This window comes from Ranitomeya variabilis, chromosome 1 (genome assembly GCF_051348905.1).
Source record: "Ranitomeya variabilis isolate aRanVar5 chromosome 1, aRanVar5.hap1, whole genome shotgun sequence".
In the NCBI taxonomy this organism is placed as follows: Eukaryota; Metazoa; Chordata; class Amphibia; order Anura; family Dendrobatidae; genus Ranitomeya; species Ranitomeya variabilis.
Genome location: NC_135232.1, coordinates 202,765,526 through 202,789,587, shown reverse-complemented (window position 1 = coordinate 202,789,587; position 24,062 = coordinate 202,765,526). Strand labels below are relative to the sequence as shown.

The 24,062-nt window shown below is 45.3% G+C and overlaps 1 protein-coding gene across 1 annotated transcript in view; it reads left to right on the top strand.

Annotated features, from left to right (window-relative positions):
• CCDC60 (coiled-coil domain containing 60) overlaps window positions 1-24,062 on the top strand; it is a 329,554-nt gene that overhangs the window by 180,257 nt on the left and 125,235 nt on the right. The window contains exon 8 of the mRNA XM_077292073.1: window positions 21,007-21,286. Coding sequence (XP_077148188.1) covers window positions 21,007-21,286 — 280 coding nt within the window. The remainder of the gene's footprint in view (window positions 1-21,006; window positions 21,287-24,062) is intronic.

Below are 24,062 nucleotides of genomic sequence, written 5' to 3'. Positions count from 1 at the left end.
CTGGACTGGATGAGGAGACAAGGAAGCCTGGGAAAGGCAGAGAAGCTGAACTGGCTGGACAGAGTAGAGACTCAGAACAGGCAGTGCAAAGACAAAGGTGGACCTGAGTCACAGAAGCACAAATGACAGACAGGCAAGGAGCAGAGGAAGGAATCGCCTTATATACATGAGGGGCTGAAGGACTTCCGGGTCACGGTACTCCAGGATCACAGAGAGGAGATACAGAGCGCCTGTATATCAGAAAGAGGAAGTGCTGGAGTGGGCGGTGCACATGCGCACCCGACGAGAACCAGGGAGCAGAGAAGAATGAAGGAGAGGACGCGCGCCTGCAGGAGGAGCGTGCCGTACCGGGTAAGTATGGGCAGGGGGAGCGGCGGTGGTCCCGGCAGCAGGCACGGCCGCAGAAGGATTGGTCGTGACATGCGGCTTGATTCATACGTCCTTCGCAAAGATTATCCTGCCCAATTCCAGCCTTGCTAAAGCATCCCCAGATCATCACCGATCCTCCACCAAATTTCACAGTGGGTGCAAGACACTGAGGCTTGTATGCTTCTCCATGTCTCCGTCTAACCATTAGATGACCAGGTGTTGGGCAAAACTGAAAATTAGACTCATCAGAGAAAATTACCTTACTCCAGTCCTCTATGGTCCAATCCTTATGGTCTTTGGCAAACTTCAGCCTGGCTCTCCTTTTCTTCCCATTGATGAAAGGCTTTTTCTCTAGCTTTACATGACTTGAGTCCTGCCTCTAGGAGCCTGTTACGAACTGTTATTGCCGTCCACTTCACCCCAGCTGCCATTTGCCATTCCTTTTGTAGGTCACTTGATGTCATCCTGCGGTTGCCGAGTGACATTCGAATAAGATGACAGTCATCCCGGTCAGTGGAGAGTCATTTTCACCCTCTGCTGGTCTGTAGCTTTGTTGTCCCCAATGTCTGCTACTTGACTTCGTTGTAATTGACTGCCGTGTTAGAAATTTTAAGGATGGAGGCAACATGATGCTCACTGTGTCCCTCTGCTAGTAAAGCCAGAATTTAGCCCTTCTTTTCCTCACTCAAGACTTTTCTTTTCAACTCCTTTGGCATGGTTAAAAGTTATTTTTTCATTCTCATTACTTTTGGGATATTACTAGCTTTTATACTTTCCTTAGTTAAATAAGATTTGGTTCAGGTGATCACCTAATCAGAAGCACATTAAGTGGAATGAGGTGTACTCTGGTTGGAATTCAACTGACACTGGAATGGAGTGGCTCTCAAACATGTAGAGAAGCTGATTTTTATAAAACTGTGCAGTGGTCTCTTAATTTTTGCCAGAGCTGTATATATACACTCACTGGCCACTTTATTAGGTACACCTGTCCAACTTCTTGTTAACACTTAATTTCTAATCAGCCAATCACATGGCGGCAACTCAGTGCATTTAGGCATGTAGACATGGTCAAGACAATCTCCTGCAGTTCAAACCGAGCATCAGTATGGGGAAGAAAGGTGATTTGAGTGCCTTTGAACGTGGCATGGTTGTTGGTGCCAGAAGGGCTGGTCTGAGTATTTCAGAAACTGCTGATCTACTGGGATTTTCACGCACAACCATCTCTAGGGTTTACAGAGAATGGTCCGAAAAAGAAAAAAAATCCAGTGAGCGGCAGTTCTGTGGGCGGAAATGCCTTGTTGATGCCAGAGGTCAGAGGAGAATGGGCAGACTGGTTCGAGCTGATAGAAAGGCAACAGTGACTCAAATCGCCACCCGTTACAACCAAAGTAGGCCTAAGAGCATCTCTGAACGCACAGTGCATCGAACTTTGAGGCAGATGGGCTACAGCAGCAGAAGACCACACCGGGTACCACTCCTTTCAGCTAAGAACAGGAAACTGAGGCTACAATTTGTACAAGCTCATCGAAATTGGACAGTAGAAGATTGGAAAAATGTTGCTTGGTCTGATGAGTCTCGATTTCTGCTGCGACATTCGGATGGTAGGGTCAGAATTTGGCGTAAACAACATGAAAGCATGGATCCATCCTGCCTTGTATGGAGCATCTTTGGGATGTGCAGCCGACAAATCTGCGGCCACTGTGTGATGCCATCATGTCAATATGGACCAAAATCTCTGAGGAATGCTTCCAGCACCTTGTTGAATCTATGCCACGAAGAATTGAGGCAGTTCTGAAGGCAAAAGGGGGTCCAACCCGTTACTAGCATGGTGTACCTAATAAAGTGGCCGGTGAGTGTATATATATATATATATATATATATATATATATATATATATATATATATATATATATATATATATATATATATATATATATATATATATATGTATATATACATATAATTGATAGATAGATAGAAAAGCCGGCAATAGGTTAGACTAGAATAGATAGAATAGATTTATACACATAGAATATATGTATATATTTGTCAGTGATACACATATATATGTCTTTATATTTCATAAAGAGATAGAAGAAAAGCCGTTAATTCATTTGTCGGCTTATTTAAAATCACTGCAGGAGCCGACAGGATAGAAGAGATGGATTACGTACAGTAAGTACATATAGATGAGGTAGATATATAGACGTCAGTGACAAATACAATTAGTACAGTGTGTGTGCAAATTAGCAGACATGTATATAATTAATAAAGGATTATTTTATGAAAAAAATGGCGTGGGCTCCCACGCAATTTTCAAAACCAGCAGAGGGAAAGCCAGTGACTGGGGGCAGATGTTTATAGCCTGGGAATGGGGTAATACCCATGGAACTTCCAAAGCTATTAATATCAAAAACAAATGAAAAAAATATTTGTACAATATTTTTAACTGCACTAAACTGCACTATACAACAGTCAAACTACCACGGTGGGTAATTACCTGTTTGATGGAAGAAGTGTTCAAATTTCCCTATTAGTCGTATACAGCGAATCGGGGACTGGCAATAGAAAAGGACTAAAATGGGAAACAATGAAAAAAATATATAAATAAAAAATAAAAATACAATGACTAAACAACTCGTGTGCCACTTATTTGTTGTATATAAATATGATAATCCCACTTAAATGTGATTAAAATAATATTATTAAAAAATAGATAATAATGTGTTGCTTGAAAACTTCTTAAAACTATTACTCCAAAAATAGATATCCCCAGATAAAGGATTTGTGTTTCTCTGGTTAGTTCTTAAACTGAGATGCCCATAAGTATAGTCCAGTACCTGTAGTACAAATGCTTGCGAGGAAAAATAATCTTATATTAAAAGCTGTCCTTAAATCCTGGGCTGCTGCGGTAAAACAAATAAGACCCGTTACTTAGCTGAATAGACGCTGTCTTGTGTCGGCTTCCAGGCAGCTTGTGCAAGCACCGTCCCGGCCGGTGACGGACGCTCGCGCGGCCTGTGCTTGATGATCCTAATGCGATGCTGTGCAGGACCTGCGATGATGTTCGGGTCACGTGATCATCAATCACGTGGTGCCCCTGGTGCTACGGAACGCTGTGGGAGCCACAAACCTACGCGTTTCGGAAATGCTACGGTTACCCTGTTGAAAACTGTATATGCTCCAGATATGGATTACTGCGTGGGACACAATGTCGGACAGGTATGGTATATTGTATGTTGTATATTTATTTTTTATTACAGGAGAACGAGGGCGTCGCAGGAATTAGGTGTGTAATAATGATTGGAAACTGTAGGTGTCCTATTGACACCTCTCCATTACTAAGCCGGGCGGCTTGATGTCACCTTACAATACAAAGGTGACATTAACCCCCAAACTATTACCCCACTTGCCACCGCTACAGGGCAAGTGGGAAGAGCGAGGCTAAGTGCAGGAATTAGCGCATCTTACAGATGCACCTTTTCTGAGGCGGCTGAGTGCTGATGTTATTAGCTGGGGCTGGCCAATATCCATGGTCCCTTCCTAGGCTATTAATATCAGGCAGCAGCTGTCTGCATAGACTTTGCTGGTTATTAATTATAGGGGGACCCCTCGTCATTTTTTATGGGGGTCCCATATTTTAATAGCCAGTAAAGGCTAAGTATACAGCTGTGAGCTTACATTAATAGCCTGGGAAGCTCCATGGGTATTACCCCATTCCCAGGCTATAAACATCTGCCCCCAGTCGCTGGCTTTCCCTCTGCTGGTTTTGAAAATTGCGCTGGAACCCACAACATTTTTTTCCGTAAAATAATCTTTTATTAATTAAATACATGTCTAGTAATTTGCACACACACTGTACTAATCGTATTTGTCACTGACCTCTGTATATTTACCTTTTTTATATGTATTTACTGTATGTAATCCAGTCTCTTCTATTCTGTCGACTCCTGCAGTGATTTTACAGAAGCCTGCAGATGAATTATCGGCTTTTCTTCTATCTATCTTTCTGTGCAATATCATACAGTATATATGTGTGTGTTACTGACATGGATATATATTTGTATTCAATTTGTATATTTCTATTCTATCTCTTCTATTCTAACCTGTCAGTGTGATTTTACTGTACACCGCACATGAATTACTGGCTTTTCAAAGGACACTGGTGCGTAAAAATCGGACAGCACTTACATGATACGAGTGCTGTGCGATTTTTTTCTCGCAACCAATGACATGCATTGGCGAGTCTCGTCTGAGATATGCAGCAAGTCGCAGATGAGATGTAACCCATTGAATAACATTGGTCAGAGTGCAATCCGATTTTTTCTCGGATTGCACTCATCCGTATTTCTCGCAAATGAGTATGAGCCCTTAGTCATAGGCTAACGAACTGCGGGCCAAATTTCCAGCTACGCATTCTCAGCGTGGTAAGCTCCTTCATCCCTCTCCCAGCATCTCACCAAAATCAATGTTCTTTAATGTAAAATTAATATAAATCATAATGAATTGCTGTACACAGTAGTAAAATGGTGATGAATTCGAGAGGCGCCTGCGACTGAAGACTTGTACATTACAGAAACAGTTATTACCTTTATTTATTTTATGTATTACTAGCTGAAGAGCCCGGCATTGTCTGGGCATAGTAAATGTCTGTGGTTAGTTATAGCACCTCACTTCTCTTATTTTCCCATCATGCCTCTCATTTTCCCCCTCACATCTCTCATTTTCTCCCTTACACCTCTCATTTTCCCCCTCACTCCTCTTATTTCCCCCCTCACTCCTCTCATTCCCCCCTAACACTTGTCATTTCAACCTCACATCTGTTATTTTCCGATCACTCCACTATTTTCCCTCACTCCTCTCATTTTGCACTCACACCTTTTCATTTTCACCTCACTCCTCTCATTTTCACCTCACACCTCTCATTTTCCCCTCAGTATATACATGTTTGTCATCTCCCTTATATATAGTATACACCTGTATGTCATCTCCTGTATATAGTATATACCTGTATGTCATCTCCCCTGTAAAAAGTATATACCTGCTGTATGTCATCTCCTCCTGTATATTGTATATACCTATGTGTCATCTCCTCCTGTATATAGTGTATACCTGTATGTCATCTCTTCTGTATATACTATATACCTGTATGTCATCTCCTCCTATATATAGTATATACATGTATGTCATCTCCTCTATATAGTATATACCTGTATGTCATCTCCCCTGTATATAGTATATACCTGCTGCATGTCATCTCCTCTATATACCTATGTGTCATCTCCTCTTTTATATAGTATATACCTGTATGCCATCTCCTGTATATAGTATATACGTGTGTCATCTCCTCCTGTATATAGTATATACCTGTAAGTCATCTCCTCCTGTATACAGTATATACCTGTGTGTCATCTGCTCCTGTATATAGTATGTACCTGTATGTCATCTCCTCATGTATATAGTATATACGTGTGTCATCTCCTCCTGTATATAGTATATACCTGTAAGTCATCTCCTCCTGTATATAGTATATACCTGTGTGTCATCTCCTCCTGTATATAGTATGTACCTGTATGTCATCTCCTCATGTATATAGTATATACCTGTGTGTCATCTCCTCCTGTATATAGTATATACCTGTGTGTCATCTCCTGTATATAGTATATATCTGTGTGTCATCTCCTCCTGTATATAGTATGTACCTGTATGTCATCTCCTCCTGTATATAGTATGTACCTGTATGTCATCTCCTGTATATAGTATGTACCTGTGTGTCATCTCCCCTGTATATAGTATATACCTGTGTGTCATCTCCCCTGTATATAGTATATACCTGTGTGTCATCTCCCCTGTATATAGTATGTACCTGTATGTCATCTCCCCTGTATATAGTATATACCAGTGTGTCATCTCCTCCTGTATATAGTATATACCTGTGTGTCATCTCCCCTGTATATAGTATATATGTGTGTGTCATCTCCTCCTCTATATAGTATACACCAGTATGTCTGTTGTGAATTTGCTTTTTGCTCCCTCTAGTGGTTACTAGTTTTTTGACTCTGGTTTTTCTGTCATTCCTTTTATCCGCACCTGGGTCGTTAGTTAGGGGTGTTGCTATATAAGCTCCCTGGACCTTCAGTTCAATGCCTGGCAACGTAGTTATCAGAGCTAGTCTGCTGTGCTCTTGTCTACTGATCCTGGTTCCAGTTATATCAGCTAAGTCTGCCTTTTGCTTTTTGCTATTTGTTTTGGTTTTGTATTTTTGTCCAGCTTGTTCCAAATCTATATCCTGACCTTTGCTGGAAGCTCTAGGGGGGCTGGTGTTCTCCCCCCGGACCGTTAGACGGTTCGGGGGTTCTTGAATTTCCAGTGTGGATTTTGATAGGGTTTTTGTTGACCATATAAGTTACCTTTCTTTATTCTGCTATCAGTAAGCGGGCCTCTCTGTGCTAAACCTGGTTCATTTCTGTGTTTGTCATTTCCTCTTACCTCACCGTCATTATTTGTGGGGGGCTTCTATCCAGCTTTGGGGTCCCCTTCTCTGGAGGCAAGAAAGGTCTTTGTTTTCCTCTACTAGGGGTAGCTAGATTCTCCGGCTGGCGCGTGTCATCTAGAATCAACGTAGGAATGATCCCCGGCTACTTCTAGTGTTGGCGTTAGGAGTAGATATATGGTCAACCCAGTTACCACTGCCCTATGAGCTGGATTTTTGTATTCTGCAGACTTCCACGTTCCTCTGAGACCCTCGCCATTGGGGTCATAACAGTTTGCCAGGCCAGTATTAAATGTTTAATGCATTGCAGAAGAGGGATTATAAGAAAGAAGATTCTGAGTTTTTTTTTTTTTTTTTTTCTTCTTCCCCTTTACCTCAGAGTGGCTATGCTTGCTGCAGACATGAATGTCCAGACCTTGATTACAAGTGTGGACCAGCTGGCTACTCGTGTGCAGGGCATACAAGACTATGTTTTCAGAAATCCTAGGTCAGAACCTAAAATACCGATTCCTGAACTGTTTTCCGGAGACAGGTTTAAGTTTAGGAATTTCGTGAATAATTGTAAATTGTTTTTGTCCCTGAGACCCTGTTCATCTGGAGATTCTGCTCAGCAAGTAAAAATTGTTATTTCGTTCTTACGGGGCGACCCTCAGGATTGGGCTTTTTCGCTGGCGCCAGGAGATCCGGCATTGGCTGATCTTGATGCGTTTTTTCTGGCGCTCGGTTTACTTTATGAGGAACCCAATCTTGAGATTCAGGCAGAAAAGGCCTTGCTGGCTATGTCTCAGGGGCAGGACGAGGCTAAAGTGTATTGCCAAAAATTTCGGAAATGGTCCGTGCTGACACATTGGAACGAGTGTGCACTGGCCGCTAATTTTAGAAATGGCCTTTCTGAAGCCATTAAGAATGTTATGGTGGGTTTTCCCATTCCCACAGGTCTGAATGATACTATGGCACTGGCTATTCAAATTGACCGGCGGTTGAGGGAGCGCAAAACCGCAAATTCCCTCATGGTGTTGTCTGAACAGACACCTGATTTAATGCAATGTGATAGAATCCTGACTAGAAATGAGCGGAAAATTCATAGACGCCGGAATGGCTTGTGCTACTACTGTGGTGATTCTACACATGTTATCTCAGCATGCTCTAAACGTATAGCTAAGGTTGTTAGTCCTGTCACCGTTGGTAATTTGCAACCTAAATTTATTCTGTCTGTAACTTTGATTTGCTCACTGTCATCTTATCCTGTCATGGCGTTTGTAGATTCAGGTGCTGCCCTGAGTCTCATGGATCTCTCATTTGCTAAGCGCTGTGGTTTTACTCCTGAACCATTAGAAAATCCTATTCCTCTTAGGGGTATTGATGCTACACCATTGGCAGCAAATAAACCGCAGTATTGGACACAGGTTACCATGTGCATGACTCCTGAACACCGCGAGGTGATACGTTTCCTGGTTTTACATAAAATGCATGATTTGGTTGTTTTAGGGCTGCCATGGTTACAGACCCATAATCCAGTCCTGGACTGGAAGGCTATGTCAGTCTCAAGTTGGGGCTGTCGTGGTATTCATGGGGATTCCCTGCCTGTGTCTATTGCTTCTTCTACGCCTTCGGAAGTTCCGGAGTATTTGTCTGATTATCAGGATGTCTTCAGTGAGTCTGAGTCCAGTGCACTGCCTCCTCATAGGGACTGTGACTGTGCTATAGATTTGATCCCAGGCAGTAAATTTCCTAAGGGAAGACTGTTTAATCTGTCGGTACCTGAACATACCGCTATGCGTTCATATATCAAGGTGTCTCTGGAGAAAGGACATATTCGTCCGTCTTCTTCCCCTCTTGGTGCGGGATTCTTTTTTGTGGCAAAAAAGGACGGATCTTTGAGACCTTGTATTGATTATCGGCTTTTAAATAAGATCACTGTCAAATTTCAGTATCCTTTACCGCTGTTGTCTGACTTGTTTGCCCGGATTAAGGGTGCCAAGTGGTTCACCAAGATAGACCTTCGTGGTGCGTACAACCTTGTGCGCATTAAGCAAGGTGATGAATGGAAAACCGCATTCAATACGCCCGAAGGTCATTTTGAGTACTTGGTGATGCCTTTTGGGCTCTCCAATGCGCCTTCAGTTTTTCAGTCCTTTATGCATGACATTTTCCGGAAGTATCTGGATAAATTTTTGATTGTTTATCTGGATGATATTTTGTTTTTTTCTGATAATTGGGATTCGCATGTGGAGCAGGTCAGGTTGGTCTTTAAAATTTTGCGTGAAAATTCTTTGTTTGTCAAGGGCTCAAAGTGTCTCTTTGGTGTACAGAAGGTTCCCTTTTTGGGGTTCATTTTTTCCCCTTCTGCTGTGGAGATGGACCCAGTCAAGGTCCGAGCTATTCTTGATTGGACTCAGCCCTCGTCAGTTAAGAGTCTTCAGAAGTTCTTGGGCTTCGCTAACTTCTACCGTCGTTTTATCGCTAATTTTTCTAGCATTGTGAAACCTTTGACGGATATGACCAAGAAGGGCTCCGATGTAGCTAACTGGGCTCCTGCTGCCGTGGAGGCTTTCCAGGAGTTGAAACGCCGGTTTACTTCGGCGCCTGTTTTGTGCCAGCCTGACGTCTCACTTCCCTTTCAGGTTGAGGTGGATGCTTCGGAGATTGGGGCAGGGGCCGTTTTGTCGCAGAGAGGCCCTGGTTGCTCTGTTATGAAACCTTGTGCCTTTTTCTCTAGGAAGTTTTCGCCTGCCGAGCGAAATTATGATGTGGGCAATCGGGAGTTGTTGGCCATGAAATGGGCATTTGAGGAGTGGCGTCATTGGCTCGAGGGTGCTAAGCATCGTGTGGTGGTCTTGACTGATCACAAAAATCTGATGTATCTCGAGTCTGCTAAACGCCTTAATCCGAGACAGGCCCGCTGGTCATTGTTTTTCTCCCGCTTTGATTTTGTTGTCTCGTATTTACCTGGTTCAAAGAATGTGAAGGCCGATGCTCTTTCTAGGAGCTTTGTGCCTGATGCTCCTGGAGTCGCTGATCCTGTTGGTATTCTTAAAGATGGAGTTATCTTGTCAGCTATTTCTCCGGATCTGCGACGTGTGTTGCAGAGATTTCAGGCTGATAGGCCTGAGTCTTGTCCACCTGACAGACTGTTTGTCCCGGATAAGTGGACCAGCAGAGTCATTTCCGAGGTTCATTCCTCGGTGTTGGCAGGTCACCCGGGAATTTTTGGCACCAGAGATCTGGTGGCCAGGTCCTTTTGGTGGCCTTCCTTGTCAAGGGATGTGCGGTCATTTGTGCAGTCCTGTGGGACTTGTGCTCGAGCTAAGCCTTGCTGTTCTCGTGCCAGCTGTTTGCTCTGTCCCTTGCCTGTCCCGAAGAGACCTTGGACACATATCTCCATGGATTTCATTTCTGATCTTCCGCTATCTCAGGGCATGTCCGTTATCTGGGTGATATGTGATCGCTTCTCCAAGATGGTCCATTTGGTTCCTTTGCCTAAGCTGCCTTCCTCTTCCGATCTGGTTCCTGTGTTTTTCCAGAACGTGGTTCGTTTGCACGGCATCCCTGAGAATATTGTGTCAGACAGAGGATCCCAGTTCGTTTCCAGGTTCTGGCGATCCTTTTGTAGTAGGATGGGCATTGATTTGTCGTTTTCGTCTGCTTTCCATCCTCAGACTAATGGACAGACGGAGCGAACCAATCAGACTTTGGAGGCTTATTTGAGGTGTTTTGTCTCTGCTGATCAGGACGATTGGGTTACATTCTTGCCGTTGGCTGAGTTTGCCCTTAATAATCGGGCTAGTTCCGCCACCTTGGTTTCGCCTTTTTTCTGCAACTCTGGTTTCCATCCTCGCTTTTCTTCGGGTCATGTGGAGCCTTCTGACTGTCCTGGGGTGGATTCTGTGGTGGATAGGTTGCAGCAGATCTGGAATCATGTGGTGGACAACTTGAAGTTGTCACAGGAGAAGGCTCAGCGCTTTGCCAACCGCCGCCGCGGTGTGGGTCCCCGACTACGCGTTGGGGATTTGGTATGGCTTTCTTCCCGCTTTGTTCCTATGAAGGTCTCCTCTTCCAAATTTAAACCTCGTTTTATTGGGCCTTACAAGATAGTGGAAATCCTTAATCCTGTATCTTTTCGTCTGGATCTTCCTGTGTCGTTTGCTATTCACAATGTATTTCATAGGTCCTTGTTGCGGCGGTACATTGTGCCTGTAGTTCCTTCTGCTGAGCCTCCTGCTCCGGTGTTGGTTGAGGGCGAGTTGGAGTACGTGGTGGAGAAGATCTTGGATTCTCGCCTCTCCAGGCGGAGGCTTCAGTACCTGGTCAAGTGGAAGGGCTATGGTCAGGAGGATAATTCCTGGGTGGTCGCCTCTGATGTTCATGCGGCCGATTTAGTTCGTGCCTTTCATGCCGCTCATCCTGATCGCCCTGGTGGTCGTGGTGAGGGTTCGGTGACCCCTCACTAAGGGGGGGGTACTGTTGTGAATTTGCTTTTTGCTCCCTCTAGTGGTTACTAGTTTTTTGACTCTGGTTTTTCTGTCATTCCTTTTATCCGCACCTGGGTCGTTAGTTAGGGGTGTTGCTATATAAGCTCCCTGGACCTTCAGTTCAATGCCTGGCAACGTAGTTATCAGAGCTAGTCTGCTGTGCTCTTGTCTACTGATCCTGGTTCCAGTTATATCAGCTAAGTCTGCCTTTTGCTTTTTGCTATTTGTTTTGGTTTTGTATTTTTGTCCAGCTTGTTCCAAATCTATATCCTGACCTTTGCTGGAAGCTCTAGGGGGGCTGGTGTTCTCCCCCCGGACCGTTAGACGGTTCGGGGGTTCTTGAATTTCCAGTGTGGATTTTGATAGGGTTTTTGTTGACCATATAAGTTACCTTTCTTTATTCTGCTATCAGTAAGCGGGCCTCTCTGTGCTAAACCTGGTTCATTTCTGTGTTTGTCATTTCCTCTTACCTCACCGTCATTATTTGTGGGGGGCTTCTATCCAGCTTTGGGGTCCCCTTCTCTGGAGGCAAGAAAGGTCTTTGTTTTCCTCTACTAGGGGTAGCTAGATTCTCCGGCTGGCGCGTGTCATCTAGAATCAACGTAGGAATGATCCCCGGCTACTTCTAGTGTTGGCGTTAGGAGTAGATATATGGTCAACCCAGTTACCACTGCCCTATGAGCTGGATTTTTGTATTCTGCAGACTTCCACGTTCCTCTGAGACCCTCGCCATTGGGGTCATAACATATGTCATCTCTTCCTGTATATAGTATATACCTGTATGTCATCTCCTCTTGTATATAGTATATACCTGTATGTCACCTCCTGTATATAGTATTTACCTGTATGTCATCTATCCTGTATATAGCATATACCTGTATGTCATCTCCTGTATATAGCTGTACGTCATCTCCCCTGTATATAGTATATACCTGTATGTCATCTGTATATAGTATATCCCTGTATTTCGTCTTCCCTGTATATAGTATATACCTGTAAGTCATCTCCCCTGTATATAGTATATACTTGTATGTCATCTCCCCTGTATATAGTATATACCTGTATGTCATCTCCCCATATATAGTATATACCTGTATGTCATCTCCTCCTGTATATAATATATAGCTGTATGTCATCTCCTCCTGTATATAGTATATACGTGTATGTCATCTCCCCTGTATATAGTATATACCTGTATGTCATCTCCCCTGTATATAGTATATACCTGTATGTCATCTCCCCATATATAGTATATACGTGTATGTCATCTCCCCTGTATATAGTATATACCTGTATGCCATCTCCTCCTGGCTGTCAATTTGCCTCCAACCCTTTTCCTTTCACTTTTTCCCCATTATGTAGATAGGGGCAAAATTGTTTGGCGAATTGGAACATGCAGGGTTAAAATTTTGCCTCACAACATAGCCTGTGACGCTCTCGGGGTCCAGACGTGTGACTGCAAAATTTTGTGGATTTAGCTGCGACGGTGCAGATGCTAATCCCGGACATACACACATACACACACACATTCAGCTTTATATATTAGATTTATTTACTTTATTACCATAAAGATAAGGGATTTTTTAAAGGTGCTTTCCCTGTTATTGCTATAAGCCATTACTACAAAATTGACATTGAGTACAGTAATTCATGTTTTGGGTGTTTATTTTTTTTTTTGCATGAGGCAACTACATTTTTGACCACTAGAGGGCAGCTGTGGTATCAGTAGTGTAATAAAGTATACTAGAGAGCATTTACTCAGGATGGGATGCTGTTTTTTATAGCGAAGTCATACTCCTAGTGTAAGAGGGTGGTGCTGTTATGCATAATAAGAAACACGCTGTCACTTTAAGAGGCTGCACCCCCTTGTCTATGTGATGGTATGTTCTGCTGTTCTCCCCTGCTCTTGTTTTGCTATGGACTGCTCAGGGCTGAGTGAAGGGGTGGAGCTGAAGCAGCATAGAGAGAGAAGTTTCCAGAGGGAACTGAGAGAACTTTGGGTGCTTTGCTATCTGCAAGGAAGAGACTTTTGCTGCAGGAAAGATTACACAGCTTAAGACGAACTGCGTTTGCTAAATAGACGTTCCCGGCTACAGCAAAGGGTGGCTGTTCTGCGCTGGTTTGTGAAGCCACGAAGATAGCGAGAAGGGGACCTACGGTTTCCAGGAGCAAAGAGAAGACCACGCTTTACAGAGCCGACAGGAACCCGTGTGTACCACAGTTAAGGACTTCGGGGGCCCCCTGGGACTGGACCTGTGTCCCCAACGTCACCGTGAGTCTGTTCCTGTCTGGTGCACCAGTTAGGGCCTAGTGCAGACTTCAGCAGTTAGAGCACGGTAGCCGTGTGGCCTGTGTAGTAAAGGCCAGGGAGGCTATATGCAGAGTAGCATCGATATATATATGTTCCATTGTGCAAAGTTGATTATGAGATTCTGAGTTTGCAATTGCTTAAGTATCGTGCTATTTTACATACAAGTTGACTCAGGTGCATTATCTTTTACTATTGTAAACCCGTTTGCATCTTCCTTGTCCCTTCCATTCCCTGTCTCCCAATAAATCTATCCTTTGTTGTTTGCACCTCATCTTGTGTACAGTAGTCTTCCTGCACCGTGGTGGTCCCCGGGCCATCGCTTCAAGTGGCGCTGCGAGCAGGGTACTGTCACCAAGATGGAGGCAGCAGACAGCAATGGCGGGAATGCTAATGTTAATGGAGATGCTGTGGGCATTGGTGGAACCCCTGCAAGGACACTCCCTATGGGCACCATATTTAGTGTGCTCCCAAAATTTGACGGCAAGAATATGCCACTGTCCGACTGGGTGTCCCGGCTGCAATGCACCCTGAAGATTTATAACATAAGCCCAGTCCTTGAAGTGGACATTGCTTTAACTGCCCTAGAGGGGGAAGCCCGCAGAAACGTCTGCCTACAACCAGAACTCACCCGCAGTACCCTGAAGGAGCTAGTGAAGTTCCTGGAAGAGATCTACGGTGAGACCGCTAGCGCGGGACATCTTCGCGCCAAATTTTTCTCTAGGCTGCAGCGGGAAGAGGAAGGAATTTCTCAGTATGCAACAGTACTGCAGGAAGTGTTTGAAGAGGTGCAGAGAAAGGAGGCGGATGGATTTGGCGGCATGGGCTCTAAAGACCGGATACTCCAGGAGCAATTCATTCTGGGACTACACAGCACATCCTTGAGGCAGGCACTGTCAGAACGGGTCTGGGCAGATCCAGCCCTTATGTTTCGTCAAGTCCTGGCAGAAACAGTGGCCCGAAGTAAAGAAGAAAGCTACGCGGAGTGATGCGTGTCCAGGACGCCAATTCCACGGGGGACCCAAACCATCAAGAAGTGCTGGTCCAGGTAGTGCAAGATTTGCAGCGGTCCCTTGTTAACGTGCAAGAGAAACTGACCCAGATGGAGCGGAGAGTGGGGGAACTACAAGAAACTGACCCACCATACTCCTACAACCATTCTTCGGCCCGATCGACAAGGGAGCAGTGGGAACAAGCCCCCTCCCGTCAGGCATCGGTGGCACGAGGACAGGCTCGAAGTACCCCTCGGCGAGGAGGAGGTGTTCAATGCTGGGAGTGTAGAGGACGGGGGCACCTTGCCAGAGACTGTCGGAACTATACGCAAGGCCAGTGGAAGCCGTCGTTAAACTACCAACCCCCGCAGTAGTGCGGCACTCTGCAGGGGAGGCAAGAAGAGAGGCCGCTCCATATCATAACGAACACTTGATCGCTGGGAGCCCCATCCTACGTGCTGAATTTGAAGGAGTTCTGGTGGATTGCCTGGTAGATACCGGGTCACAAGTGACAACGATGTCCGAAGCGTACTTCAAGCAGCATTTCCAGAACCTGGCCAAGCCAGAGAAAGAGACATTGATTCGCTTGTTTGCTGCCAACCAACAACCGATTCCGGTCACAGGGGTCGTGTGGATGAATATTCGAATCTGTGGACAAGTAGTTGGAAGAAAAGGGATCCTGCTAGTCCCTGAGCCTGTCAAGAAAGATGTGCCTGTAGTACTGGGAATGAATATCCTACGGGAACTCGATCAGATTATGTTTACCAAACGGGGACCTGGATATTGGAAGAAGGCTACTCCACATAAGCCTACTCAGGAGGCCCTTCAACGACTGATCCGCGTCTGTGGGACGCAGAAGAGTGTGCCATCTTATCAGACGGTGGGGGTCATCCGGGCTCCTGGGAAAGAACCTGTAATCCTACCTCCCGAGCGAGAAACTTTAGTGTACCTTCCAGTGGGGACTCACCGCAACCTTGATGGGTTGGAAGTGGTTGTTCAGCCGGTGGTAGGCGGCGGAGGGGATCAAGAAGTCATGATAGCTCGCACGATAGCTGTGGTCCAGCGAGGACATGTCCCCATAAGAGCTTTGAATGTGAGCCCCAGGGAGGTCGCCTTGCCATGAGGGACAGATCTAGCCCTGGTGTACCTACATAAGGGTGAAGTGGTGAGTCATAAGGAGATGCCTCTATCACCGAAAGAAGGCGTGGGGTGGACCCTAGCAGTTGCCGCGGGAGGCGAAGAGACACCATCCCCGGAGTGGAGTGGACGGGTCATCCTTGAACAAATGGAAGTGGATGTGAAGGCTATGGGCCCTGAGCACGTGCAAGCAATAGAAACTATGCTGTGGGAAAATCAGGCCGCATTCGCCCGTCACGCCGAAGATTTCGGCTGTACTGAAGCCATCACGCATGAGATCCCAACAGGGGAAGCTCGTCCAATTCGAGAACGATACCGGCAGATCCCACCCAAGATGTACCAAGAGGTGAAAACATTACTGCGGCAGATGCTGGATTCAGGAGTGGTGCAGAGTAGTCAGAGCCCTTGGGCAGCCCCGGTGGTGCTCGTCAAGAAAAAGGATGGGACCATCCGGGTTCTGTGTAGACTACAGGAAACTCAGTGCCTGCACTGTTCGAGACTCGTATCCGTTGCCCCGCATCGAGGAATCCTTGACAGCGTTGGGGAAAGCCAAGTACTTCTCCACCCTGGACCTAGCAAGCGGGTATTGGCAAGTAGCCGTGGCAGAGAAAGACAGAGAGAAAACCGCCTTCATCCTCCCTATGGGACTGTACGAGTTTAACCGGATGCCCTTCGGGCTCTCCAATGCCCCAGGCACCTTTCAACGGCTGATGGAGAAGTGTTTGGGAGATCTAAATTTTGAGGCTACCCTGATCTATCTGGATGACATCATTGTGTTTTCATCCTCTTTCGAAGATCACCTTGCCCGGCTTGGACAGGTACTCGGAAGATTGCGTGCTCATAACCTGAAGTTGAAGCCAAAGAAATGCCACCTCTTCAAGAGGGAGATCGAGTACCTAGGTCACATAGTGTCACAAGATGGAGTCCTACCCTCGCCAGAAAAAGTAGCTGCTATCCAGAAGTGGCCAGTCCCTCAAACAGTGAGAGAACTCCAGGCCTTCCTGGGACTAGCGGGGTACTACCGCCGGTTTGTTAAAGACTTCGCGAAGTTGGCCGGTCCCCTCAACGAGTTGCTGAGGGGGACCGCTGGAGTGCCGAAGACCCAGCGCATCCCCTGGGCACAGGGACAACACGAGGCCTTCCAGGCTATAACGGATGCCCTTACTTCGGCCCCGATTTTGGCCTACGCAGACTTCAATCAACCGTTCCTGTTGTACACTGATGGTAGCCTACATGGACTCGGTGCAGTACTTTCTCAGATACAGGATGGACATGAGAGAGTCATCGGGTATGCTAGCAGGTCCCTGCGAGACAGCGAAAGAAACCCTCACAATTACAGCTCCTTCCGGTTAGAGCTCCTGGCTCTGGTATGGGCCATGACAGAAAAGTTTGCAGGCTTCCTGACAGGTACAAAAATCCAAGTTCGAACAGACAATAATCCCCTGGCCCACCTTGAGAATGCTAAACTGGGGGCCTTAGAACAACGGTGGATGGCTCGCTTGGCCAAGTTCGACTTTACTATTCGCTATCGCTCTGCTACCGAAAACGCAAATGCGGATGGGCTGTCCAGAGTGCCTGTGGAGACTCCAGTGGGGGATCTTGATGAACAACTTGAAGAGGAGGAAACCCCAGACTTTAATAAGTTCAAGCCCCCGATGGTTGTGGCCCAGTCAAGAAGGGAGGCCTGCGCATTACCTCGGTCCCTGGGAAGAACCAATGAAGAATGGGGACACGTTCAGGATGAAGACGAAGGGCTGAGACAGATGAAATGGTGGGTAACGCAAAAGCGGAAGCCTGGCAAACAAGAAAGAGATGATCTGGACTCTGAAATGAGGAGTGTGTTGCACCAGTGGGATAGACTGGAAGTGAGAGAGTCAGTACTATATCGTAAGAAGCAACAGCCAAAAGATATGGAAGTAAGGTGGCAAGTGGTCATCCCAGGAAGAATGGCTCAAGAAATAGCTAAAGAAGCCCATGAATTCGGAGCGCACTTTGGCTCCACAAAGACCTACCAATGGTTGCAGCGGCATGTCTATTGTCCTCGGTTGGAGCTTGTGGTGGAAGAGGTTTGCCGGCAGTGTCGAGTATGTGACCTCATTAAGAGTACTGAACAGAGGGCACCCATCCAGACCATACAAACTAAGGAGCCATTGGAAGTCTTGATGATCGACTATCTCCTCGTGGGACACTCGGCCCGGGGGCTGCAATATTGTTTGGTGATGACCGATCATTTTTCTAAGTTCGCAGTAGTAACCCCGACTAGAGACCAGACTGCGGAATCGGCGGCGCGAGCCATCTGCCAAGACTTCATCCGGGTGTATGGGTGCCCAAAGCGCATCCACTCCGACCAAGGCGCGTGTTTCCAAGGCAAGGTGATGGAAGAATTGTATCGCATGTATGGCATCGAGCGGTCCCGGACCACCCCTTATCATCCTCAAGGCAATGGAGCTTGCGAACGCTTTAACAGAACCTTGCTTCAGATGCTGAGAACATTGGAAGAGGATAAGGTGTGTTGGCCAGACTATCTGCCGGAATTGGTCTGGACCTACAACAATCGGGTCCACTCCACCACGGGTTACACCCCCTATCTACTGTTGTTTGGAAGAGCTGGACGAGAGATCATTGAGCTGAATCTGGAACAGCCAGAGGAGCTGATGGAGCGAAATGTCACCTCATGGGTGAAAGAGCATCGACAACGTTTGCAAACGATCCCGCGGTTGGCGGGTCAGCAACTGCAAGAAAAAGAACATACGGCCCGCAAACCGACTCAAGAGTTACCGCTCCAACCTGGAGACCGAGTGTTGGTCAGAGAGAAACGCCCCAAGGGAAAACTAAGTGAGAGATGGGAAGTACAGCCGTACAAGGTTATCGAGAGAGTGTATGCTAACGGCCCTGTCTACAAGGTACAGATTGAGAATGGGGCATCCGCCCCTAGAGTACTTCACAGAAATATGCTGCGGCCTTGCCGGTCTGAGGTCTGTTCTACGCCATTGTCGCCTGAAGGCGCCACTCCACCTCCTAAATCTGTCATGCCTGATGGCCAAATCGATGAGGAGTGGTGGACCGTCCCTGACACAGTAGGGGGTCCTCAGCCGCCCAGAAACGGTAATCCCATGGATGTACCAGTACCGCCATGTGAGGATGAGACCAGACAAGAGCTCACAGTGTCCCCTGCAACAAGTGTTCCTCTGGAAGATAGTCAAGCCTTGCCTGACAGCCAAGAGCTTCGGAGATCCCAGAGGTCTAATGCAGGGGTTCCACCAGTCCGATATGTAGAACAGTGTGCTCTGTCTGTTTGTATACCTTTGTTGTCTCCTCCATTATACTTTTACCCTGAAGCTGTGATGGCCGAGGACGACCATCATTAAGAAGGGAGGCATGTAAGAGGGTGGTGCTGTTATGCATAATAAGAAACACGCTGTCACTTTAAGAGGCTGCACCCGCTTGTCTATGTGATGGTATGTTCTGCTGTTCTCCCCTGCTCTTGTTTTGCTATGGACTGCTCAGGGCTGAGTGAAGGGGTGGAGCTGAAGCAGCGTAGAGAGAGAAGTTTCCAGAGGGAACTGAGAGAACTTTGGGTGCTTTGCTATCTGCAAGGAAGAGACTTTTGCTGCAGGAAAGATTACACAGCTTAAGACGAACTGCGTTTGCTAAATAGACGTTCCCGGCTACAGCAAAGGGTGGCTGTTCTGCGCTGGTTTGTGAAGCCACGAAGATAGCGAGAAGGGGACCTACGGTTTCCAGGAGCAAAGAGAAGACCACGCTTTACAGAGCCGACAGGAACCCGTGTGTACCACAGTTAAGGACTTCAGGGGCCCCCTGGGACTGGACCTGTGTCCCCAACGTCACCGTGAGTCTGTTCCTGTCTGGTGCACCAGTTAGGGCCTAGCACAGACTTCAGCAGTTAGAGCACGGTAGCCGTGTGGCCTGTGTAGTAAAGGCCAGGGAGGCTATATGCAGAGTAGCATCGATATATATATGTTCCATTGTGCAAAGTTGATTATGAGATAGGTTCTGAGTTTGCAATTGCTTAAGTATCGTGCTATTTTACATACAAGTTGACTCAGGTGCATTATCTTTTACTATTATAAACCCGTTTGCATCTTCCTTGTCCCTTCCATTCCCTGTCTCCCAATAAATCTATCCTTTGTTGTTTGCACCTCATCTTGTGTACAGTAGTCTTCCTGCACCATGGTGGTCCCCGGGCCATCGCTTCACTAGCTCAAGACAACATGAGCATTAGGTCATCTGTTCAAATTCTGTGTAATCAACTGCATAAACATAAAGTAAAGTTCCTTTTTTTAATACAAGAATAAACGAAAAACTTTATTTTGAACAGGCCTGGCTTGTTACTCTCCACAAGGTGAAATGTTACACCTTAGATCCCAGTTTTAAGCCTCTCGCCTAGCCAAATCAGATCTCATACTTTGCACTAATGAGGGGCAATTCCTCGGAACACCGTGAATGCAAATTGAGATTCCGGTTAGGCTTTTTTCCTAACTCAAATGGCAAGGCTTATTAAAGGGTTGATAGTGACTTTTTGGATTGCTGCTTCCAATAGGTGGCGCTATAGCGTTCTAGCCCTCTTCACTTATGTGGGCCTTCTTTCCAGGAGTTCCCTAATCAGACAAATTCAGGGGGTTGCATATTGTTGATCCTCCTTCATTACTTTCTGGTCACTGCTGAGCAAATATGTGGTCGCTGTTGCTTCTCCTGGTCACATAATATCATCGCTTGGGGCTTTAAAAAGGACCTGTCACAAAGTGAAAAATGGCCAGTGCTCTTATTTTGTCCCTGCTGCTCCACTTAGTGTTTTTTTTTAAATCCACCATACAGGTCCAGAGCTATGGGCTTTTTAATTTCATCCTATTTTTGTGGTCTTCACAAGTTGGACGTGGCTCAAAACATTTTTGGTTGCATGTTTTTAGGCTGCCCCACATAATTACCCTGGGAGGAACCCCCCATTGGTTAAGACCATAAACATTAGTACTAAATAAAAAGGCCCATATGTCTAGAATAATGTGGTGGCTTTTAATAAAATAAAAAACTGAATAGTCAGGGGAGCAACGAATAAAATAAGGGCAAAAACGGGTCATTTTTGACCCGGCGATTTGACTTTTTTAAAGAGCCCAACCCACAAAGGTTAGCTGGCTTTTCTCAGAGGAGTTGTGTTCTTGTAACTATCATTTTTATGAGCAGTTGTATAATAATTTTTCTCTGTCTCCCTATTTACAGAATAAAAAGCAGAATCCAAAAGTTCTCCGCAGCCAGTTACGAGCCCGAAAACTGTCCTTCCTCAGCATTTCACGCTATAGTGGACTTTCATCAGTGCACACACCAACCATAAGTAGTGTGTCCTCTCTTCTCCCGAGCTCTGATGATATGGTAACTGGAGGTACGACATCCTCAGATATGCCTCAAGAAGGTGGAGATGACATGGAGTCTACAGTCAATAGTTCCCTCCATACCCCCGGCAAACAGAGCAAAGAGGAGGATGAGGAACCGCTATCTGAATGTAGGTTGTCTCAGGAAATGTCCCAGCCGTGTGAATGACCAGAATATTGCGCTTTTAGTTTCTTGGCATTCTGATTGACATAACTTTTCTAAGTTTAGGTCAATGTTTTACTCATTGGATTTTCTTTAGGTTCCTTTTTTTGGATTTATATGCATTAGAGCCAAATAAATGAATTGTAAAGAAGTAATTTTAAAAAAAAGTCATTATTACTTTTTATAACGTTTAAGCTCTACAGTAATCCCTTAAAGGGAATCTGTCACCTTTTTTTCGCCATCTAATCTCAGAGTATCATAATGTAGAGACAGAAACCCTGATTCAAGCTATGTGTCACTTACTGGGCTACTTGCTGTAGCTTTCATAATATCACTGTTTTATCAGCAGGAAATTATCACTAGAAGACTAATAAACCTGCTGCTATGTAGTCAAGAATATTCATGATCTCAGTAGTATCCCGCCCACACCACTGATTTTAAGCTTTCTGCCTATGCACAGTGTACACAGACAGAACTATCAGATCTGCAGCAGAGAAAACAATGATTTTATCAATATGGCAGCATGCAGACCAGTAAGTGACACATCCCTGGAATCGGGGTCTCTATAAAATGCTGCTCTGAGATGGGGTAGCAAAAACCTGGTAACAAATTGGACTTTAAAGATCAAATTTAAAGGATTGCCTTTAAAATTGATCTTTTAACAGGTTTGTTTTATTTAACTCCTATGAAATAACAATTTGGTATTTTTTATTAGAACTCTGCATTGTGCGGTTTCCCTGTAATTCCTACTAGAAATGTATGAATAAATTGACAACTGGGCGTTACTATTCTCCTTGTAAATGTAGTGTCTCTACACAATCTAGCACTGATTGGCCAATGTCAGGGTGTGTAGGGACACTCCGCAGTGTGGGGTGTCATCAGTGTTCAAATATAGAAAGCATATTCAATGTTTCCTGCGTCAGAAAAAAAATGGGAAGAAAGTACCAGATCCGACCAGGCATAAGCTTCAGCTGGGGCATTTTATAGGTCTTGACATTAGTGATGAGCGAGTATACTCGTTGCTCGGGTTTTCCCGAGCACGCTCGGTTGGTCTCCGAGTATTTGTTAGTGCTCAGAGATTTAGTTTTCGTTGCTGCAGCTGTGAATGATTTATGGCTGCTAGACAGGCTGAATACATGTGGGGGTTGCCTGTTTGTTAGGGAATTCCCACATGTATTCAGGCTGTCTAGCAGCCGTAAATCATTCACAGCTGCGGCAACGAAAACTAAATCCCTGAGCACTAACAAATACTTGGAGACCAATCGAGCATGCTCGGGAAAACCCGAGCAACGAGTATACTTGCTCATCACTACTTGACATATTTTTATTACACCATTTCATGCTCCAAAATAAAATACTATCTTTCAGTGCCAGATTTAGGGCATTTAGCTTTGTAGCTGTCAAATCGTTTTTTATATACAAAACTAGGCAAAATGACAAAAGTATTTCCAATTCTATCATAGTTCATGACTTCAAGACTAACATGTCCACCCTGTGGTTTTCGGCTGGTTTGAGCACAGTTGCTGCGCGGAGATGATTGGAGCGTCGATAGCTGATTTTGTATTTCAGTTGCAAACTGTTCAGTGGTATGGCAAGAACAAAATGCTATCACGTTCAGGAAAAAAAGGAAACATTTTGTCTTTTAAAGCATATTCTGGCCTGACTTTCTGTTTTGTATTGTTTGATAACCCATGAATGGTGCCGGATTTATGTGCACCTTCTATCATCTGAAGCATCGCTGGATACTTGCTATTGACCAGCATATATCATGCAGATATTCCTGTTATCACTGACTAATATTGGCCTTGAATTTCAAGCACTGCCAGTCAATCTTTCTGCTTAAATCTATACAAGTGGGAGGTTGATGATTATACGTATTGAACATTGCTTTCAGTATTGAGGAATTTCCTCGAAATTAGTCTATCACTAAAAAACGCAAATTAAACTAGTCACATACTAATATGGCTACTACAAAAATGATGGGCCAAAATTCTTGCGTAAAAGCTTTGAACTTGGCATTGCGCCTAAATTTTGAGAATTTTAGGCATCTTCTCCCAGCTCCAACGAAATGGCCAGGATGACGCCACAGTCTGTCTAAATCGTGACTAGCTGCGGTGATTCGTCACTCGTCAGACACTCCAGATTTCTAAAGAGGCGTGCATCTCTTCATGAATCAGGAGAGTCTAACTCCAGCACACCCCCCTCATCAAGACCGGCGTGAACAACTCAGGTCTTGATGAGTCCAACCCCATACCTTTACAAAACAAATCTGTATCTCCATTGGGCAAAATACACTTTTTATTTCCGTACGCTAATTAGGGTGCTCGGTGCAAGCTTGGTGTGGCCAAGCAGCTTAGGTTCACATTTTGTCCCCCCTAATTCGAATACACCCCTCTCTGTCTCTCATGATTGAGTGAAGAGGCTGCAGTAGAGAGGAGATTGTGCTATATACATACTTGATCCAATCTACGAACTCCAATGTTGGCCCACATTTACAAAAATGGGATAATTTGCATGAAATGTTTATTGTACTCACTTCAACCCCACCACTCCAATTTTATCAAGCACCAAACACTAACTCATCGAATGTCACAAAATTTTGCGCAAATTGTGATTTTTGTTAACTAGTGCACTTCTGAGGTTTTTTTAAAAGAGCAGGAGACCAAAGTATGAAATGTTGCACAGTAATGTAGAATTACGCGAAGGGGGCACTGAGCTCTCTAATTAGCATATGGGAATATAGA